We start from the raw sequence: 23,480 nt of genomic DNA on the forward strand, positions 1-23,480 counted from the left end.
TAATGTCTCATGAAAATGTGCAACACTCAAATGAAGATAAATTTTACTGCGGTATTTAAAACGGTTTGCTCTACCTAAGTTTTTTTAACATTTAAAATACGCGACTCAAATAGCTGTGATTCTCACAACAGATAAATACAATACATTTTGTAGAGTTGAGTTATCTGGCAAATGGATATTTGTTTTTCAGTTAAAATAACATTAACCAAGAATTAATTAGACCAAAATACAATTCAATATTTATTTCTGCGGTATTATGCCTTGTTGCGCTATTTCCGTCTTTAGCCAACGTTTCAGACAGTATTACAGTGTACATCATCAGGTCATATTTGTAAAGATTGTTGTGAAGTGTTTGCTTATGTGTGTTGATGTGATACCGTATTACCAACTCTAATCCTCTAAGAGCTGGTAATACATTATAATTTGAGGCTCCGTAGTGTATGCGTTCAAAGATAGTTTTAAATGGAGATATGTAAATACAAATGTTAGAGAGAGCACGCTTAAATTAAAAAACGATAATAATTAAGCGTGTTTGGTGAAAATGTTTAATAAAACACGACTTGTTTGAAATAGAGCAAAATCTCTCGACAAATGCTTAAGTAGCATTTAAAGATACACTGTGAATATTTTCATACCAATAACATTTTAAATAACAGACAAAAACATGTTTGTAATAAATTTCAGAGCATTCTTCTTACAATTTTTTTCTATCGAGGGAATTTCATATAATAACCATTTTGGCATCACAAATGTATGGATATTATCGTAAAAAATAACATTTATTTTTTTAGGAATTTAAAAACAAGTGTTAAAGAGAAATATGTTATAAATCGGTAGAAATTGAGAATGCGTAGGCTGAAGATGGTTTTTTGCGTTTAGTTTTGGTGTAGCTGTCAATTATTTTTTTATTAATAAACGATGGAGTCTGAAGTCCTGGGAAGACCCAAAACACATAAAGCACGCTAAATTACGGAGGCAATTGAAATTAATAAAAATCCTATTAATATTAATTAAGACCACAATCTTTACGCATCTGCCCTGATGAAGGACACTGTAATGCTGTCCTTAACATGGGCTAGAGAAGGAGGTAGCACAACACGGCATAATACCCCAAAAATAATTCACTACAAGTTTTAAATCAGATTTAAAAAAATATTTCTTCAATACGAAACCCAACATAATAAATTTAAGTGCCCAAACACGATCCATTACATTAACCGCAACGCGATAGGTAGGGCAGGTAATTGATTGTATCATTCGAAATAACCTGCAAATCCTTTCACGATTGAAGTTACGTTCACAAAAGTTATTCTATCACAAAACCTTACAATTATCAGCGGCCCTAAAGGACATTGCAAACTCGGAGTTGGAAAACAACCCCCAGTGTTAGAATTAAATTATCTCAGTTGATCCACGGGGTTTTACCGGTCAGGGAGGATAGAGGCTGTATCGGTGTTGGATACAGACTGGTGGAGTTGGAGGTGGGGGAGGCTGATCTGTTCGGTACTTCCTGTGTACGCACGTGATTTCGACTGTTTCCCGCGGAATCAGTAAAAATCCTGCAGCCTGCGAAAGGTTGTAAACGGGATTTCCCGTGTGGATTTTCTTTTTAGAATCCGGTATTGGCGCGCTAAGCTCAGTCAATTGCTCGATAACTTTGCTTACCCTACATTCGCGACAAACTTATAAATTCAGGGTAAATTTATTCAATTCTTTAAATCACTTTTTTATGTTTTTTTTAATAGAAGGTTTATTTTCACGATGTTAAATATTTATAGTGGCCCAAACTTTATTTATATCAGCTTTAGAGCTTTTATGGCTGAGAAGTTAAATACTCCATTTGAAAGTGCGATATCAACACCTACTAAACTAAACTAAACATGATTTTATAAATGACTAGCTGACGTGTATCCGGCGCTGGTCGGGATTATGAATGCTTTGGAGTTTTGAAGTTTTTAGGTTGTGATTTCTACTGTTCCTGAAAACTGGGTTTATTTTTAAGGTGGATATAATATATTATTTTAAAGAATAAAAAATGTTTAGTTTTTTAAGTTTTTGTTTCACTTGATCGTGTCATGCCTTTCTCGAACGTCACCAACTTTCACCATTCACTACTGAATATCACATTGTGACTAAAAAAATACATTATATCTCATTTTTTCTACTCCGTATAGCATTCCAGTGCAAAGATAAATGCGTTAAGCCTTCTCCGGACATTCTCGACTTTTTCTACACTTCAATAAATTGCTCTAAACCCTCCGAACACTAATGAAAAAAATCTTTAAAGTAGTTTTAAATTAAAGGGGATGAAAAGAAAGAGACATTTCGTTTACATTTACTACTATCTACCATCCGGCATTGGATGATATTTCAGTGATATATGCATATTAAACGACATCAGAGTTTTAACCTTAGAAATTTTTTGGTGTTGGAAAAACTGATTTTATGTCATTCAGTCTGGACTGAGTGTGATAATATTTAATTTGCTTAGGACTGCTATTGATGAATTAGAAGCGCTTATTAGAATAACTAGCAGATAACTTATGAATATCTAACGGTATGTTCGGACATACCGTTCACTTGATTAATTTTAATAATGTAAATTTATTTTCCGTTCCATTGTTCGAGGCAGCATTTTAAACGTTGAGATAAAGCGTTTAATCCTTCGCTCCAGGCGGATGGGTACTGTAGTAAGGTACTCCACCGCATACAATGGTTAATCCTGCAAGGAGAGAACTGAAAGTTCTCTTAATTATTTCCCTCTTCCCTCCGGAACAGGTAAAGGGCCTCTGAGATTTGAGAAGAAATTCTCCATTCATGACCCTCTTACTTAATTTTTATTGCATGTTAAAGAAACGGTTACGATTATGATGGCTTAATTTAGTTTATTTGTTTACAAACCTGTCCTTTAATATAAATTTGACAGTAGATTATAAAAAAAGCTTTGTTTAAGATGTTTTATAAAATCAACATATCTTAAACCAAAATCGAGGCCAGCTTTACCACTCCAACCTTAACAGGCGTGTAAGGTTCTAGTTAGTAAGACAGTTAGTATTTCACCAAGAACTATATTATCTTACACATCGACCAGTTTCACTTGACCTCGCTTCATTTTCGAACAAGATTCTAATAGTAAGACGATTAATATTTGACAACGAACTTTATTATCTTACACATCGACCGGTTTCACTTACACTTCGCTTCACTTTCGAAACCTATCTATGTAAAAGATAATAAAGTTCGTGGTTAAATACTAACCACCTTATTTATATTTGCATTGTAAATATTGCGCGGCTAGTAAGGTCAGAACAATGAAAAGCTAGACTTATGACAATTGAGTTTGTTTGGTAAAACGGTATTAAACCAGGCTCAAGGCCGTCTTTACCACACCAAATTAGAAAGAGCGTATAAGAATCTAATTATTAAAATCTTACTAAGGTGTTTATTGATATTCAACTTCATCGAGTTTCAGTAATCATTTTTCTTGTGTAACAATTCCAGTGTTATATGTAAGTTTGATTTTTTAAATTACCTTAATGGTTGATTCAAAACTTTTGTCATATGTAACTTGTATGGTACGATGAGACACGCACAAGAAAAGCGCAACTAAAGTTACATAATCCTGATTAAAGATCCTGATTATTGTTATGTGTTGATAGAGATGGTCAAGCAGCGGGCGGGCTGGCTCAGCTATTCAGGACGGCAGTGTTGGTTGTGGCAGGTGACGCAGCTTTCAGTGAGAATCAGGAATGGTAATTCAAGTTATCAGGTGTTGCTTTGACGAGTTGTAAAAATTGAATGATAAATATATTGTTGGTGAAGTATTTATAGTTTTCCACAGTTGTTTGTGCGACGTCAGCTTGCAAAACATGTTACAGTTTCTGAAATATGTATCAATAATATCAGCCTGGTAACAAACAGCCTTTGTAAATATTTCGTTTTCTAAAAATAGGGTCATCATACTCGCGGGTGTGTAATTGATATTAAATGCAACAATATCATTTTCATATAATCTACCTGGCCTGTATCGCCTGGTAACAGAATGTTTTGATGCATAAATCGAGTATTATTGGCATTTTCAACTGGTAAATATTATGATTTGGAAAAAAAGGGGGTCATCAAACTTGCAGGTGTTACTTGGGTACTTCAAGTTAGTGGCACAGTGGGTAGCAACAACTCAATCTAGTTGTATGATATGATGTTCGATACATAACTTTAAGAACATTTCTTGCTTTCAAAAGCAAATATTCTGGCAGACATGCATAAATCTTTAACTGTATCAGTTAGTTATTACGATAGTAAGATTGTATAACCATTAACATGTGTTATTATTAAAAAGTGTATCTAGGTATGTAAAAGTCCAATGAGTGTTTTAAAAAGTAAATTAAAAAATATATTTCATGGAACGCTGCGTACTGAAATAAGTAGCCTTGATCTATGTATTTCACCAAAAAAAGTGTTCGATTTGTACAACGACAGAGCTCACATTACGAGAATTTCGCTTGAGGTTACTGCTTTAATCGAGTAGTTAAGAAAATTGGTAACATTTTTGAATCTCGGTCGTGCGTGCGGTCAAAAATTAATGAGAGGTGATATAAAGGACTGTCAGGGGATTAGGGGTTGTTTTGTCTGTCCAGCGCGGGTAGGGGTGAAAGGGTGAATGAAGGAGAGGGGGGTGGGGCGATGGATTTGCATTTAGATTTTAGAATATTGCTGGGATTAGCGGGCATTAATCCCAGGGCTTTCGCATTTTAATGTCCCTTTTTGGACCCCACAATGACACGATGTAAGATAGAGGAGAGAACATTACATAGGTATCTTAAGAATCTCATTTGTTCTATAATAATATTTGGATAATTTATATAGCGCCGTTTTCGTGAGAAATTACCTCAAGATTTAGATGATTCGTATTTGCAGCCATTTTTCTTATAAAATGTGTCTAGTACCAAGTTGATTCCCGGTTTCCTCAAGTTTCAATACACTTTTTTCTAAATATTTTTTTCCTCGAAGCAATAAAGAGTTTTGTAACGAACAATATATATTTTTTATCCTTCACAACTGTAGGCTCCAAAGCCTACTGAGGGGAGTGACTTTGCGGGATTACATTGAATAGCTTAAAATTATTAATGCAATAAAATTTTCATCATCAAGGGTCTTAAAGAGGCCACTCCTTCCCCCTTTAAAATGACGCTATATAACATAGGTCTCCTGTGTAGAGTTAATTAAATAACAAACTTTTAACTCTTTGCAACTCAACTTTAAAATCTTTGCATTCAAAACTAAACCTATATTCATATATCGTAAAATATACCTGTACTATGAACAAGGTCTTCAACTTGGTGCTAAACCTAGATTTAAAATCGGGTGAAACAGGTTAGTACCCAGTTGGTACTGTTATTCATAAAATTTGCGGGATAATGAAATACCCTAACAGAATTGAAATATGAAAACCTATGCTGGTTTAGATTTAATTCACTGATCTTACATTCATATTCATTCTGCATCCCTTGTAAATGTAGCTATAAAACTTAAGGTTCCACCGCTCCAATTTCCCTCCATCCTTCCATCCGCTGAGCTATTCAATTTATTCACTTCCTAGATAGTTGAATCGGCATCTCGTCCAGTATGGTCCAGATCGTTAAATTAAAAGCTCCCCGTGAAGGTTTTCTCGCACCGGAAGAGTATCCTAACCTTCATCAGAGTGCTTAGGATTTTCAAATCTGTATGAAGGGAGATTTGCATCAAACGCCTTCATTAAAAACACACAAATTAGAAGAGATTGAAAGCAAGGATATAGTGATTTAACTTGGCGTCTAATTATACTATCACGAATGTATTAATGATTAAATATATTTATCCTAATTTTCACATTTAATCGCAAAAAAATACCTATATTTTATCTGATTAAGGTTGAGATCATCCGAAACTGGTTGACATGTATAACTCTAATAACTTTTTTATTTGTAATTTAAAAAATTACCTTTATTACTTTATTTATTATCTCAAAATATTGAGAGCTGCATCATATAAACTGTTTGCTTATACAAGCCTCTTTTTTAACATCCTTTAACCCCTTAATATGCCGGGATTAAATGCAAATCGCTCACGTTTTAACAAAATGGTAAATTTGTAAATTGTAACGTCTTTTCAGACATGTTTGTTTTTTAATATATATTTATAGTTCCATGATAACTCAACACTCTTTTAAAAAGTGATATAAAGTCTATAGAAACGATAATTTTTTTTTTAACCGTACCTAACCTAACTTAACTCAACCTAACCTACTTAACCCAGTTAATAATTAGTTTTTGTTTCATCACTTTCCATAGTCATATCAAGTTATATCAAGTCTGATATAACTTTTTTAAGATGTGATGAATTATCATTGTGATGATTTATATATATATATATATATATTTACACATCTATCCATTGTAGTTAACTCAGGTTACATGGCTACTTACATTTGGAGAAAAAAAATTCACAGATAAAATAAATATATTTGCTAGTGACGAACCGACAAGCTAGAATAATGTTACATTAAATAACATAAAATCGAGGCAAGTGTTAACCAATCACAACAAAAACTTATCACCCTGTACAGCAAACCATAGACGAAGTTCCTACTTCACTCAGCAGCTCGTATTCCGTATTAGCACCATCGTAGGACTCAGCTATGTTAAGTGTAACACCACCTCTATCGAGTTTCACTGATAAACTCTGATTAAGTACACCCACCAGTGTATTAATCAAAGGCGCTCTTGTTAACACCTGCATCGCTTTCGCCATAAATCTGCGCGCATCGACAGATATAGGGAAGGTACGAAGGGCGATAAGAGAACGGATCGTTACAAATTCAAATTTAGCACTCCATTACGGATGTTCACAAAGTTAAAAGCTTCTATAATAGGTACCTTTTTAAACGCTGAGAAAATAATCTCGATTTTTTTTTGACCACACAATGTAACACATTTTATTTTATTACTAGTGCAAACCCTTAATAATCACGGGATTTCATAATAAATACCGTACGAAATAAAACAATATTTTTGTTTAAAACCACGAATTTTTATTAATTTTAAGACCGACCGGTTTCGCTTTACTCGAGCATCGTTAGGTTAGGTTGCATTGCAACCTAGGATTGCATTTAGTTCGGGTTGAATCTTGCGATCATACATAAAGATAGTTGCCAATAAAAATGTGCGGTGAAGAAAATGAAGACAATGTTGGTAGTTCTTATTCGAAGTATGATACAGTTAAAAGTGACCGAGTAGGATAGGGTCACATTAGCGCAGTTGGTAGAGCATTGTCCCGGAAAGACAAGGGTCCTGGGTTCGAGTCCCAGATGTGACCGTTTCCTTTTCTGATTTTTCTGTTTCAGATTTTCGTTTAAAAAAATCACTAATATTGTCTTCAATATTTAAATATTACAATTACAATTTGAGGATTTACTCAATAAAAGTTATTCCGAAAAATAATAATTCATTTTCTAGACTTGTAGAAAAAGTCAATAGATGTCGCACATTAAAAATAAAAACAATAAGATAGGTTTATCTAAAAGACGCTGTCTAGGATTGCATTTAGTTCGGGTTGAATCTTGCGATCATACATAAAGATAGTTGCCAATAAAAATGTGCGGTGAAGAAAATGAAGACAATGTTGGTAGTTCTTATTCGAAGTATGATACAGTTAAAAGTGACCGAGTAGGATAGGGTCACATTAGCGCAGTTGGTAGAGCATTGTCCCGGAAAGACAAGGGTCCTGGGTTCGAGTCCCAGATGTGACCGTTTCCTTTTCTGATTTTTCTGTTTCAGATTTTCGTTTAAAAAAATCACTAATATTGTCTTCAATATTTAAATATTACAATTACAATTTGAGGATTTACTCAATAAAAGTTATTCCGAAAAATAATAATAATAAATTTATTTCACATAAAAATCATACAATAAAACATGCGGAAACTTTGACTGGCCAATTAGGAATGGATCCTGTTTTAGGCCAGTCAAATTGACAAGTTTAGTTCATATTATAATTTAGCACTTAATATAAAACAAAACCGGTAAAGTAAATAACAGCCAGATAGTAGTAATAAAAAGACAGATCACCACAGGAGTTGTAAGGTAGAAAAATGGGAAGGGTAGTTTATAAGTTTATAATATAGTTGGATGATTAGAAAATAATCGATAGCATTGATAAATAAAGTACAGATTAATACAGAATTGACAATTGTATTCAGAGGTGATAAATATGTGTTTTTGTATTGTATAGACTTTAAAAAATTATGTTTCAGTGTTTTGACAATAATGTACATATATATTTTTATAATTTTTTATAATGAGATTATTTATTGATCAACATATCTTCACTTTTTACTTTTTAGAAGAATCATATATTTTTGTTATTTCACTAAGAGATTTAACGACAGTAATTTAATAAATTCCTTAAGTAAGTTTATAAACGCTAGTAAAAATCGATAGCGAAGTATTTTTTTGAACTAGTAGGTACACTATAAATATATTATAAAACTATAAAATTATAAAACTCTTCAGAAACAAAATATATTGTTATCCCATTGATAATAATTAGTAAATTGATGGAACACATTGTATTTCACGTATTTAAATCTATTTACCTGGTACGAGTGAAGTTCCACTGTTGTTCCGGCCTGCAGCCTGTATGGCAAACGGTTCCATGATAACTCAACACAGTGACAATTCAACACACTTTTAAAAAGTGATATAAAGTCATTAGAAACGATGAAAAAAAATAATTTTTAACCTAACCTACTTAATCCTGTTAATAAAGTTTTTGTTTCATCACTTTCCATGACTTTATATAACTTTTTAAAGATGTGACGAATTATCATTGTGATGATTTATCCGGTCACCATGGCAAACATTGTTTTTTAATAGTGAAATTCGTACAAGATTCAATACAATATTGGAGTTAGTTGTTAGGATTTTATATAGTGGCGAAGGAAAAGAGATGCGAAACAGGAAGGTTTAGAAATCTATACAAATCTGATCACCAAACAAACGTACTGAGAGTATCTACATATCTGGTTGATATCTAGGATAATAGGGAATACTAAAATAATAAGAAATGTATTGACCAACTAAACAATCATTTTTGATGTGAAACATGTTTTTCAAAACCGACACTAGCTTAGTAAGCGTGGCACAAACAACTAACACGCCAGTGAATACAAATAAAATTTAAAAAAAACTACATATGAACGTGTTTATAGCTACTAAGCAGTATCGGTGCCAGACGACGTCAGCAAAACAAATCAGCCATGACCAGCGTCGCGACGCCTCCGCCCTTGCTCGCATTACAACCTTTAAATCAACCTCCCCTGTGCCCTTCAGCCCGCTCCGTGCAACGGATACTATCGCATTACCTGGCGTGAAAGCGGGCCGGGTGGCTCACCTGCCAACAGATATAAGGTTCGATACACCCACTCGATTAGGGGACAAAATCGTCAAGGGGTTTATTTTTAATCAAATGCCAGCTTGTATTTACCCAATGCTGCAGCAAACTTGTATTACTCACTTAAGTGTTGAATTAAGGCGTCGTAGCAGCAACTTAAGTATTCAACACAAAATGATTACTAATTAACTATTAACATTTTAAAACCCATTGTTTTTAATTTAAGTATTGGATGGGACTGACCGTAAAACATCGATTTGTGAATACCTTTTTATTATTTTTTTTTAATTTATGATTGTTTCTCTGACCAAGGAGTGTGTGTTAAAAAAACTCAAACTAACAACTAAAAAGTCAAACTTATAACTAACTAACCATCATGCCGTTTACCAGCGGGGGTAGGCAAAGAGGACGGACCGCCAAACAACTCGGTCTTGGCACACACACTCCTTGCCTCATTCACATTCATACATCGCTTCATACATATTCTTCTATAATTCTGACACTTGACATGACCCGAATCCAGATTCACTTGATCGTGCCATATCGCATTGTTTTATGAACTCAACGATAATGTACCTAACTAAAATATTTTAAAAAATCAATTGTTACTTTCAAATTGTAACTGATGTATCAAGAATTCAATTGTTCGGGTGTCTGCACTAGTTAACTAGTATGCAGATAATAATCATTATTTGTAATCAGTAATCATGTGTTGCATTTCTTTGCTGATTGATTGAACGCATTTACATACAATAATGTAATTTTCCTCTTGTTCTAGGCTGAAATCAGCGCAAGCGCCCTGACGGACGTGATACACGCAGTCATAAATGGATCGGACGGATGCTTGTTTTGCTTTGGACACGCTGGACTCGGTATGTTTTCATCGATAATCATTAACAAATAATAAATAAATAACTCTAACTAAAGAAAAAGTTAATTTCATAAATATACAACCTAAATAAATAGATCCCAGAATGGATAAAAAAATAATGAAAAACAACCATATTTTTAAACCGTTTTGAAATATATATTTTTTTTAAATCAAGCATAATATTATAACGGTAAGAGGTAAGATTAAGGGGGTATTTCACTATGTCGGGCTAAATATCTGACTAGCTATCCGTTGGCTGGCTTTAAAGATCAGAATAACTTCGTTATTCAACGGCGACCGTTTCACCATTGTTTCGAGCTTCCGGATAGATAACACTCGAAATAGTCTGGCAACATCGCAAAATGTTTGCAGTTACTCCATCTACTGCCACGGCTGTCATGCGTCACAGTCCGCACACCGCGAAGTGTGCATTTTTTTGGTTATGTTATGTTGATTATCAGGTCATTTTAGATAGATTCGTGTCGAATTAATACATTGTTTCTTATTTTGAACACAATCAAATAATTCAGGATGGATCATACAAGCATTCAAATTCATTCAACAAAGTTCGACTCACTTCTCAGTTGTCAAACTCGGAATGTTTTGACGCCATCTTTGGTTCGAAGAATAGCGCCTAACGTGAAGTTCGAGCACTGATTAGTCAAATCAAACTTTAACCCGAGCGTTAGCGTTATTCAGATATATTGAAAACGAAAAAATGACTAATCCGCGGATTAGTGCTTAGTCAGAACATAATCAGAGATAGTGAAATACCCCCTAAATCGTGAATTAAAACCAATTCTACTGATTTTTAAGCGTGCATGTCTCACTTTTCGTGGAAATCAGTCCAAGAAAACACCGGATAATTAAAGAATAAACGGGGACAAAATACACGTCTTCCTTCGACACGCGCACACGTCGTCACATATAACAGATCAATGCACAAAAAAAAGATAACGGTCTCAACTTGGAATCGAACCCCGGATCTCTGTCTTACCAGGCCATTTTTTTCGATCTCATATTTGAAATTCAGAATTTTTTTTTTTGGTAATGTGAGCCTCAACGGGTACTTTACCCGTGCTCAGACCCTATTTTACAATTTTGTGTCACAAATTATGTAGGTAAATAAAAATGTACTGTATTCAAATTACGTTAATTAAACGAATTTAAATGAAATGTTAAAAACTAAAATAAAGTAACTTAACAAAAATAAAATGATTAAGGCAGTTATAAAAACTAAGCAATATGTATATAATTAATGTTAGGTTATGTATTATATGTGTGCTTTGTATGTATATTTTTTTATTTTGTTAAGATAAATTAATTTTGTGGTATGGCCTGTTTTGTTCTTTAATCCGTATATTGTAAATATTTTTATATTATATTTTCTAGCAAATAATTTGTCTAGCCACTAAACAGATTCTGGTGTTTTCACAACAAAGCAGACAAAATAAAAATCTAGAACCGCGTTTATATACATCATGAAAACATTGTCCGAAAGTTTGTTTATTTACTTTCGTGATTCCTTGACACAATGTAGAAGAACGTTCTGATTTATTAAAAAAAAATAGTTTTCTACACGCTATTGATTTTGTTTACGCATTTATCTATTGAAAATTTATAATTCAAGCAAAAATAATCTTTTCAAATTAAAAATGATCCAATTAAAATATTTTTTAAATACCTGCAACTCATCACGCCTTTCAATATGGGTTAAAACAAAAGCAATCTAATCTGAACTACACCAATTATAATTATTAATCTCATACGCTCGAGTTTTCCACAGTTTTAGTGTTCCACTTCCCCCGTTCCAGTACCATCGCAGTTCCACTAATTAGACTAGACTAGGTATTCCACTATTTCACTTGCATCCATAGCAGGCAAACGCAAACCCCGTTGATGTAATTGTTTTTCATTTTAATCCTCTTATAAGCCCGAGTAAGTAAGGATTTTCCTCTCATCTTACAAGCGGGGTGGGGAGCTGAGGACTGGGAACTGTGGCGGTGTACGATATGTACCCCCACAAGACAAGAAGATCGGAAAGCTCGAACTGAAATTTGCCAGATTGGAGAATAGTTGCGTCAATGGAATCAAAATGTTGATTCTATCATTATTAATCTTTAATTTCTTAAGTCGAGTAATATGTTTATGTATTCGCACCTTCGAGGGTTTACATGGATACATTTTCATATTTAAGTTGTTCGAGAGTATAATAAAAATTTTATACTACATAATATAATGAATTGAATATGAACAATATAAGCAAGTACAATACAAATTATCGTATGAGTTCCGTTGTACAAGTAAATTCAATAGTTGTATATAATAACAAGAGAACTAAATAAGTATTTAAAGTACTGTAAAAGTATTTTCATAGCAATTTTAAGTAACTTTGTTGATATTTATAAAAAACAAACATGAACAGTTTGTTGTAAAGTACGTTTGTAACTAATAAACCTTTACTACGCCGGATTGGGTGTTTTACAGATCGTAGACAAATTAATATAAAGATATAATAGCGTAAATCAAAAAAAATTTCCTCAGAGCCATGTAAAAAATGCAAATGTACGTGCATGAACATGTGCTCCGATATATTAGAAATTTATTAAAAGTTTTTTAAGCAACGGCCTGCAAACCCATTTTTAACCGGATAATCAATAATTTGAAGAAATTCTTTATATTTTTTCAATAGTTGAAATTATATTAGTTAAACATTAATTAAATGTGGTGTAAACAAAGTATTCAATTTCAATATAATTAATATACTTAATGAATTAGCGATACTCATTTTTCTTCGTGTTGTATTGTATGTATTCATATTCATTCCTGTATTCATATGTCGAATCAAGTCGGTTAGTAAAAAATTGTTAGTGATTTTCTTTTCAACGAGTTTTCCAGCTTCCTATTCATTATTGCCAATCAGCAAGAATTATTTATCCGAAATGAAAGTTTTAACCATTTCCTTTGCCCCGCCAATTTGCTTTCGGAGTCTTCACTTTATTTCCCATTCAGCCGGTGGCTCCGCGCGTCGCGCCGGCCTTTAATAGTTGTGCACAGCTTTAACCGAGGCCCCTTTATTATAGAAGAAAGGAAGAAGGCCGCAACAGACCCCTAGAACCGAGAACCTGCAATACTCACAACTGGGGGGTGGATTAAGCCACCTTCTAAGCCACTTAATTTATTTTTCATTCCTTCTCCTGCACGAATGGAAGATGGGAATTTGCATTTCGTATTCTAGTTGCAAGCGACACCGTACTTTAATGTACAATGCGGCGAAATAATAAACATTGTTAACTTTCTACATATTTAACCATCAAAACGCTTCTGCGAATTGCCTTGTACCTTGTGTACTGTATGCAAATACATTATATGGAGGTGCAGAATTTATATGAATAGCCAGTGTCTTTTTTAATTTAAACTATTTTCTCCTTAAAGTATGAATGAAGAATTATTATTTAAAGAACTTATAGTTTTTCGTTTGTCTGATCAAATTATAGTTGTAATTGTAGCCAAAACTTGCTGAACATTGTCCCTTGAAATTAGTCCGTAGAAGCTCGTCCAAATCCGATGTTTTGGAAATTAGTAAGTTTGTGATGGAACAGTGTAACTTTAAGAAGCAAATACATGCAATTATTAGAGACAAGGTCCATTAATTATAAAGTGAAGTGATTCAAACAATTTTGCAGTGTTTGATTTAAATCCAGTATATCTACTTAGATATTTTTGCACTTTGTAGAGCTGCATTTTAAATAAAAGAAAACCCTGTAGTTTCGTTTTACGCCACTATTTATGGTTTAGAAAGACAAGGTGGTGTTAAACAAAGCAATGTTTTGTTTTATTTATTACTTCACACTACAAAGTGTTTGCTGTTGCATTGAGCAGTGGGGTAAAACAAAGTTTCTGAACTTTATATTATTCGAATAAATACGTAAATAACGTCACTTAAAAATAAACCCGTAAGTTTTTTTTTCTATATTACATCTATATTAAAAATATTTTAAAACTTTAAAAAAATTAGAATTGAACCTTCCTACCCAGGAACTGGAGTCAACAACTCTACCAACCTCGCCAAATGCCGATCGGGTAGGACCGACATTCGTTTCTTAGATTAACTGAGAAATACGTAAATGTCCACGTGTGTATGCGTGATTGCCACCAAAAGTTGGGTGAATGCTTTATCATATACAACGAGTCTATTTGAAAAATTTCAGCTCGATTGAATGTCTAAAAATTGGTTAATTTTTAAGATTTGCTTTCATTAATTACGGAAAACAAAAGTGATATTAAAATAGATGTATTTAAAAAATAATAACGCCTCATCATTAGGAATGATTGTATTTTCGAGATCTTAATATCAGAACCTACAGGTATCTTAAATAACAATTTTAAGGGCACTCTCAAAACAACTTCTTCGAAGGTATTCAGCGATAAAAGTCATTATTTTGTAAGGAAACCATCCAGGAATCCAGTAAATGTTTGTCTCTAGCTCCGTCTTCGGCTGTTTCCGCCCGCAAGTCTTCTTTGCACTTCCGTTCGTGGCCGACGTTCTCGTAGAACTCTCGACAGCTCTGTCACCGCTAATATTGAAGTCTCTCGTCTGGATATTCTCCTGTCTACCATTTTGCGATTCAACAATCCGAGTTTGCATGTAAATTGATGATTACCCGATGTAAATCGCGAACGCTCGGGATGGCGTCTAGCAAAACCGCCCGATTGCTGTGGGTCAAATTGCCTAAGTTTTTCAATTGCCGCGACTATCGCGCTGATGCAACCAATCATAACTCGCCACACGGTAAAGTACTTATATCTCTTTCGAGTGCTTATTCGTTTTGCTTTGTGCAGAGTAACCAAGAATTAAGTTGCTGAAAAACTTTTCACCTCATTTTGAGCTTTCTTCGTTGTTGACGGTTTTTAGATTTTATCTTGTATTTTAAACAAAATTTGATTACAACTTAACTTTTGAAAGGTGTTTTTAAATTGTCAGGAAATTACTACTCACCATTTAATGAACCTAGTTAAAAACTATTTTTAATTTGATACGATTTTTCATATATTAGAAACCCGAAAAAATCACAGCTTATATTAATTTACCTTTTGATTTCCAATGAAGTAGCAAGTAGTCTGCGAATCAATTTGTGGTTTTATTTTAGACTATTGAGGTAGCTGTAGTTAACAGTTAGAATTGAAAAGAGATTCTGACTTACCGTTGGTCTTTGGTATACGTCTTGTTACAATTTGATATTATCACATTAAGGAACACTGCGGGTGATCACTGCCTAATTTTTCGTGAACATGGGGAACATGTTCACTGCACAGGTTTTTCAACACACTGGAAATGTATGATAAATTGTCGCAATGTTACTGATTTAGGTATATAGGTACTCCACATTGTCAGACCGAGACAGGTAATTGTGTGGAGAAATGCAGGAACACATGTTAAAGGGAGGTGCATATACTTGTGTCAACAGTTTGTAAACTTACAAAATTACGACATCATCTATCAAACATTTGAACAAAAGAAACACAAATTTAATACAGAATTATTTATTAATAAAATAATATTGGTGCCTCCTGTATTGCTTGTTTGATACGATTTATACTTATCAGTTCTAATTTCATTTATTAAATGTTAATTGAACTTTAATAATGTTATGCATTACGCAGGAATATAATTTCAAATCACGCAACTATGCACCGAGAGCCAAAATGAGTATGTTTAATTATGTAATAGAGTTAACGTTTAAGAAATTAAAAATCTCACCAATTCTTATATATTTCCTTTGTGTTTTCAGTTCCATGTCGAGTATCTTACAAATTAACACTTACTTTTAGTTTTATGACCAAACAGGTGTTACAGCTTAAGAAAACTAAATCTTTTTCCCTCCTCGTTTGTGTCCTAGCGAGCCAAACGACTCAATCTCACTCCCTCATTGTAAGGCGAAGTTCCCTGTTTAATTCCAAACCAGGTTACGAGAGTGCCCCGTTAACGAGTAGGTACGGAACGGAACGAACTGCACCCGGTAAGACGAACCGGGATATACGGTTCTACCCTGCCGCAGACAGTTCCAATGTAACCTCTCTTTCCACTACATGCATCGCTCATGAGAAGGAGGAAGACGTTAGAATTGAGCTATCGGCGGTACGCCTATAACTTCAAGCCGCAAAATGGCCATTCAGGTGTGCACGCTGAATACCAAGAATATTCGTGCAATCCAAATTATCGTAAAAGTGTCGTCAAACGAAAGCTTATGCTTACGGTGCGTCGCGGGCGTTCGTTGTTCCTTGTTCCAGATTGTTTCATTTTGATGGTTTTTAACTGAACGAGTTCTCCCCTTTGTGGGGGTTATTAGACTTTGTCCTATTTTTGATGACACCTGTCACGTGTCAAGTGTTTAAATTTTGTGAGAAACGAAAGATTACAAATAAAATTAAAACGAATTTATTTAAAACTGTCCAAAGAAGCGATGCTAGCAGTTCATAATGGAGTTCCGATACCTACCATGATGAATGTCTGTAAGGCATGGAACTGGCAGAGCAAGAATCAAAGTAGACTGAATGCCACAGAAATGAGATCTCTGAGGCGTATGTGCTGTAAAACCACTTATGACCGTGAGATAAATGTGAAGATCCACAAAGATTGCAAGGCTGATGTAAGCGTAATTAGTAAGATTAAGAAAGGGATGCTCAGGTGGCTTCGGCATACAGAGCGAATAAAAGAAAAATAATTATAAGGAGAATATAATATGTTACGTAAATTTGAATGGTATTTAAAGTCGGGGACGCCCAAGGAAGACATGGCCATGTCAAAAGACAGAATAATAGAAATAATCATGCATATAACGATGTATGTGTGTGATTGAGGCAAAAAGTGTGTGACCGAGTTGTTTGGCGGTCCGTCCTCTCTGACAAACAACAATATATTTAGCTTTAAAGTATATGGTGTCTGCCATAACGAGACTACAAATCTTTGAAGAGATCGGATGTCAACATATTTCGCATTTTGAGAAAATTCCTATATTCGACAAATAATTTGATCACACTTTAGCGGCCCTATCGCGGCTTCATCATAAAAGTAAACGTAAAGCAAATTATGCCAAATATACAAAATCGTTTTTAATAAATTATAAATGTTCAGTAAAAACTTTTTATTTGAAATATTTTCAAATTTAAGTTTCACCCAGTAATGTAATATAATATGTACCTATCATTGAATAAGATGATAATACTAATAAATCTAAACGATAAATTAAAACCAACCAAGACACATAAATTAAAAAAAAAATAACCGTCACAACATGAAATCAAACCCAGGATCTTAAATATATATACATTTAAGCAATAAAAATAAAACACTTTTAAAACTTTGATTTGTCTTAAATATTGTGATTGGCTTATCTTATTCTTATTCCTTATAAACTGGCGACCAGTTTTGGACATGGCCTCCCAGAAATTTCTTCAGTTCTATCGATTCTTTGAGATTTTTAAGTATCCGAAGCAAGTAGTTCAGTTTTTGGCCTACGTCCCTAGCGGAGCGTGATCGACGTAATCTAGCAATGCTAACATACAGAAGTCAGCCCCACCTAAAGAAGAGGAGAAATAGTGTGGTTAATAAAACATTCCGTGCTTAAACAGCAAGTAATATAATTAACCTAATTTAGACATCCTTATTAATGTGTTCCTTCTTCCCCAGGTAAGTCCTACACCATGGTGGGCAACGCAACCAAGGACGGATCAGGTCTCGGCGCGATACCGAGCGCCATCTCGTGGCTGTTCCGCGGCATCGCGGAGCGGCGCGCTCGCCACGGCACGCGCTTCTCCGTACGCGCCTCGGCCGTGGAACTGTGCGGCCACACCAACCAGCTCAGGGACCTGTTGGCAGCTCACGCCACTGGTACGAATACAATCTGTTTATTTATAAGTGATACCGCATGGTTTCAAGGGTGAGAAGGAAGTGATAAAGGACAAGATTCACTTTTCACTTAACATGAGGATCATTCTGTCCATGGGAGATGTGAAGCGGTGCACATCCCAAGGAAAAAAGACGAAGAAGATTTTAGTTTTTCATAAATAATCACAAAAAATGAACTTATGTTGTAGTTCTTATTTTATTGGGGCATACACAGTTTTGCGTCTGGTCAGTGCTGAGTTGGCGTAGCGTCTGGGTCCCACTCAGGCGTCGTTAGTTCAATTTCTCAGATCATTCAACATTTTCAACTTACTGTGGTGGTAGTAAGAGATTTTCAAATATTGTCAGATTATCCGTTACCCGAGTGTATTCTTTCTTTCAAAAAAAAAATATGGAATGCACCCCCTATTATACTGTATAATATATAGATTATACCCCCTGCTAATCTGTTTTCCACTCTTATTCAATTCCACTTGACAAGTATCGTGTATTTTGTAATAAACGGTTTTGTAAATCTGAGTTTTGATCTTAAATTTCACAATATCATCATTGATCTTAAAAACCTAATACTTCCATTAAATTTATTCATATATTTCCTTTAAAATTATTCTAAAAAATGCTGAAATCTGTATTATACTAATAAATGACCTTTCTTCTACAGATCAAGAACAATCTCCGGGCGTCTACCTTCGAGACGACCCACTCTTCGGAACCCAGCTCCAAAACCAGTCTGAACTCCGAGTCCAGACTCCTGAAAAGGCTGCTTTCTATCTGGATGCAGCTTTGGCCAATAGGGGACCGGGCAAAGAAGAAGGAAGAGACAGCCACTTGCTATACACTCTTCATGTCTATCAGTACAGTGTCGGAAGCAAAGGAGCAGGTTGGTTATTCAAAATATGGTAGCAGATGAGTAGTTGTTTAAAAAAACAGAAATACTTATTCTTTTTATCTATTTTTGCAGTTGCTGGAGGAAGAAGTCGCCTTCATCTCATGGATCTAGGCAACTCCGAACGCGGTAAAGCCAGTGGCGGAATTCCTTTATCAGGTCTCGGCAATATTTTATTGGCCATTTTCAATGGCCAAAAACATTTGCCATATAGAGATCACAATGTCACCCATGTCCTAAAAGAATGCCTCGGATCTCTTACGTGTCACGCTGCAATGATTGTTCATGTGTCACCAAACGAACAACAGTATACAGATACTCTTACAACTGTCCAACTTGCTTCAAGAATTCATAGAATGCGGCGACGTAAAATTAAATTTACTCCAACTGCGAACGCAGGATCTGGAGGAAGTTCAGGGGAAGAGGCACCTAAAGCTGCTAGTAGTAGTGAACCGGATCCTTCAAGTAGTGATCTCTCAGCTGACACCGTAATCTACGTTGGTCATTCTGATGATGCTACAGATGGCGAACATCCACCAGTTTACATTCCAAACCTGAATTCGGGGGATAATCGATGCTCAATGGTAAAATTATTAAAAGGTTCCAATATGGAGGGAAGATTTAGTAAGGTTCCAACGTTACAAAGAGTAGTTGAAGAACGCAGTCCTACCCACAAAGCTCTCACACCGAAAGGTTCACCCATTAAGACAATGATGCAAGGAACAGGCTCCCTAAAGTCATCACCATCTCACGGAATAATACCTAAAGGTTCGCCTTTGAAGAAAAATCCGCTAAAACACTCCGGTGATGAAGGATCTAGTAAAATTCCATCTTTGGTACCTGCATCAAGCAGTGATGAACAATGGATAGATGGACCAAGAATTTTGAAGTCTAAAGTTGCCGAAGCCAGACATTTTATGAAAGAAGTAAATCATGTCAAAAAACGGGAAATGTGGGTTGATGGTCCAATGCAGGCCCCCAAAATTGCTTCATTACATGCAGAGCTTCTGGCAACTCCGGGTGGGGAAAATATTGGATATGGTTACATGGATAATCATAAAAAGATAATGATTCGAAAATGGGTAGAAAATCAAACTACACAGATACAAAAAACAAAATGTGTTGCTCCAAGGGTTGAAACCAAGCAACCTACAGTATACAAAGAAATGACGCAGTTTAAGACTTGTGAAGATGGAGATAATCACGAAAAAATTATGTCCGTGTGTAGAGATATCACAAAAAATAATTCAATAGAAGAATCATACATCAGAACTGGTCTAAAAACAACGCTCAATTCCAACGCAATAAGTGAAGAGGAAATGGAACCAAACAAGAATGACAATGGATACTGCGAACGATTGTCTGATATACATCTTAGACTTCCAGAAGTTGAAGATGATGAAGATAGTGAAGAAATGGCAGAAATTCCTCCCGCTTTGCCGTTAATACAACCTCTGAGTAGCAGAGAAGTCTCAATGGAAAGCTTGGATGTACGACTCAAAGAAAGGCTAAGAATGAATGATGAACTAATTTCGAACCACAGTCGCGACATAGATGCAAATGGAATGAGTAAGGGACCCGCCGAGGATGATGACGAAATTTTAGAAATCATCGAAGTAGATGAACCTTATGAGCCTGTGCCAATGCAAGATTCATGTTTACAAGTTACCGAAGAAGACATAGCGTATTGTATGGGTGTTAGAGAAAATCCTTTACCTGAAGTAGACCAAAGTAACATAGAAGAACATCCCTTGCGAATACTTAGTCAAGAGAATTTAACAGTCGTTTCAACATTTACTGATTCGATGTCAGTACTAAGCGACATGGAAAGACACATCCATTCCAACCCTTACTTGAAGAAAGCTTATAGTCTTTACGGTAACAATGATTATGATGACACTGATTATATGAATAATCAAAAGCCAATTACGTACGCTGAAAAAGATTCTCATCAAAGTAAATTCAACGAGCTCGCAAAACTGCATGAATTATATCAATCACGCCTTGCAATGGCAAATGTAGAAAATTCACCCACGTACAGAGGTATGGTTCAACAAAATATGAATTTCCCACAAACATATTGTCAATCATTATCTTTATCGGATATGTTATACGGAACTGAAGAATTCCACGGCAATAGTTCAATATATAGTGAACCAGCATATAAACCCCAGGAAAGCTTTTGTGAAAATTGCAAACAAAATCTCTCAAGACCTGGCTCAGCCCTAGATTGGAACGAATTGAATTTTTCAATGGATAACAACTCTTTTTTCCCCGAGAAGCCCCTAGCGGGGCGGTTTCAAAAGTATTCCTCAAAACTCACGCACGAGCAACATTTAAACATAGCCGCTCTAAGACACCCCGATGGAGCTTCAAATCCTAATCTGCGAGAAGAAAAAAGAACATTGGGAAATGGAGCATCAGTTTTTGAGAGTGACAAAACATATGACGACTCTAAAAAAGCTTCACTCCATTTGGAAGTGCGCCCGTTATCAAGTGAACCTATCGACGAACGCAGAATGAAGGAGACTTCAAGCATGCTACCAATAACCACTGAACCTATATCAGATGGTGCCAATCAGCGACTTATAAGCATGGGATCTATTTTAGGGTCAACAAAAATAGTGAATAAACCAGATGGGTACGACAGTGGCCACGATTCAACACCGCGGACTTCGAAGCACAGTCCAGCGGCCATATCTCGAAGGGCTGAATCGGGCTACGACAGTGTGGTGAGGGACAGCGAGAGCTCCAGCATAGATTCTTATTCCATCCGTCGGGCGCACCGGTCACATGGACACGGAGGTAACAGAGCACACACCACTGCTAAGTATAAGCAACACCAGCATGACCGCTCCTTCTGTTCGTGGTTGAGAAATCCCTTTACTTGTAAAAACTCTGAAACTGATGCAGAGATAAGTGATTTCTGAAAATGAGAGATGTGCTAATAATGCCCTCCGCGATCTCATTCCATGCATGACTTGTTCCACCTACATTTCTGATGGAATGTAATAAAAAAACACTTTTTAACCAGAATTTCAAAGAAAGCTATCGCATGATTGATGTTTATAACCACGCTTGTGTATCCGGATGTAAAATTAACATTTTTTATTGTGTTTTTTTTTTTAAATAAATACATTAAAGTGGTGTTTTTGCCAGCAGCAATGGTGACGAGATTCAACCCAGTGAATGGAATAAACTCTACATTGAAAAAAAAACTTCAAATTTTGGAAGATGATGAGAGAACAACCTTCATCTTTTGAGAACATGCTTCGTTTTTTTGTTAATATTTTTCCTCGAGCGTTTTAAATGCGATGTTAAAAAAAAACATAGCCACTTCACTCATTTTTCTTACGAAATAACTATAGCTAAAACAGACATCATCAAATTAATCAAGCTTTCTTATATAAAATGTAGACATTTATCAAATACATTAAATGCGTTTTAGCTTTAAGAACCGCCTGCAGAAGACTACCGATTAACCGAATTTACAATGGGAGACTGCTTTTGATACTAGTATATTCTATAATTCATATAAAAATAAAACGTTTTTGTAAGTTAAATTAAATATTTTGTAAATGGTGTAGCTTTTCTACCTTCTATCTTGGTCTAAATAATTACTATTTTTAAATAATTGTGGAAACACAAAAATTTTAAACAATTTCTACTTGCTTTTTTCGAGTTTTTACAAATCATTTTTCTAGAATTTTGTTGTACAGATCAGTACAAATTTGTTTTAACACATAATGCCCTTAAAAACCCCTGTTATATCTATCCAACTTGCAAAAATATTTGACAAAATAAAAATTAAAGAAAGACAACATTAGAATATTTTTTTTCTAATTTAAAAAAATATTTTAATCCTTTTTCAGTAGACATATCAAATACTCATATCATTTTCTAATTTTGGAAAAGTTGAGAAATTTATTTGAACTACATCAAATTTTGTGATGAATTTGAATTTCTTCAAAATAAATTAGTAGTTCTTGAGGGTAGTCCTGCTTCCAATTTCAATTAGTTTTTTTTTGATAATTTTCATTTAAAACGAATATCTTTAATACGTGATTGTAGATCCCACGAATACCGAATCGAAAATTTGCTTAACTCTGTTTAGTTATAAATTATTCTTATACTTAGAATTCTATCGTGTGTATTTTTCACCTCCACGTGTATTTTTTCAAACCTAAAATAAGTCGAGGATGTTTCATGTAACGTCAAAAGACGTAAAAACCTATCCATTGTAAAACAAGTATTAATTATATACGAAAATTGTGTAAAGCTTTTTTTTCTAATCATAATTTTGAAAATACAAGCCCAGCTGTTAAAAACTATGGTAGAATTAAGTACATTTGTTATGGGCATTTTTTTATAATGTATAAATTTGTATC

The 23,480-nt window shown here is 34.7% G+C and overlaps 1 protein-coding gene across 1 annotated transcript in view; it reads left to right on the forward strand.

Moving 5' to 3' along the window:
* Positions 1 to 22,883, forward strand: part of LOC149420791 (kinesin-like protein CG14535) — a 31,144-nt gene extending 8,261 nt beyond the window's left edge. Inside the window, exons 4-7 of the mRNA XM_089635119.1 lie at positions 10,208 to 10,301; positions 17,991 to 18,191; positions 18,868 to 19,086; positions 19,168 to 22,883. Coding sequence (XP_089491245.1) covers positions 10,208 to 10,301; positions 17,991 to 18,191; positions 18,868 to 19,086; positions 19,168 to 22,022 — 3,369 coding nt within the window. The 3' untranslated portion in view covers positions 22,023 to 22,883. The remainder of the gene's footprint in view (positions 1 to 10,207; positions 10,302 to 17,990; positions 18,192 to 18,867; positions 19,087 to 19,167) is intronic.
* Positions 22,884 to 23,480: the final 597 nt, after the last annotated feature.

Source organism: Hesperophylax consimilis, chromosome 9, assembly GCF_061612785.1.
Source record: "Hesperophylax consimilis isolate HC1 chromosome 9, BYU_Hcon_1.0, whole genome shotgun sequence".
NCBI classification, from domain to species: Eukaryota; Metazoa; Arthropoda; class Insecta; order Trichoptera; family Limnephilidae; genus Hesperophylax; species Hesperophylax consimilis.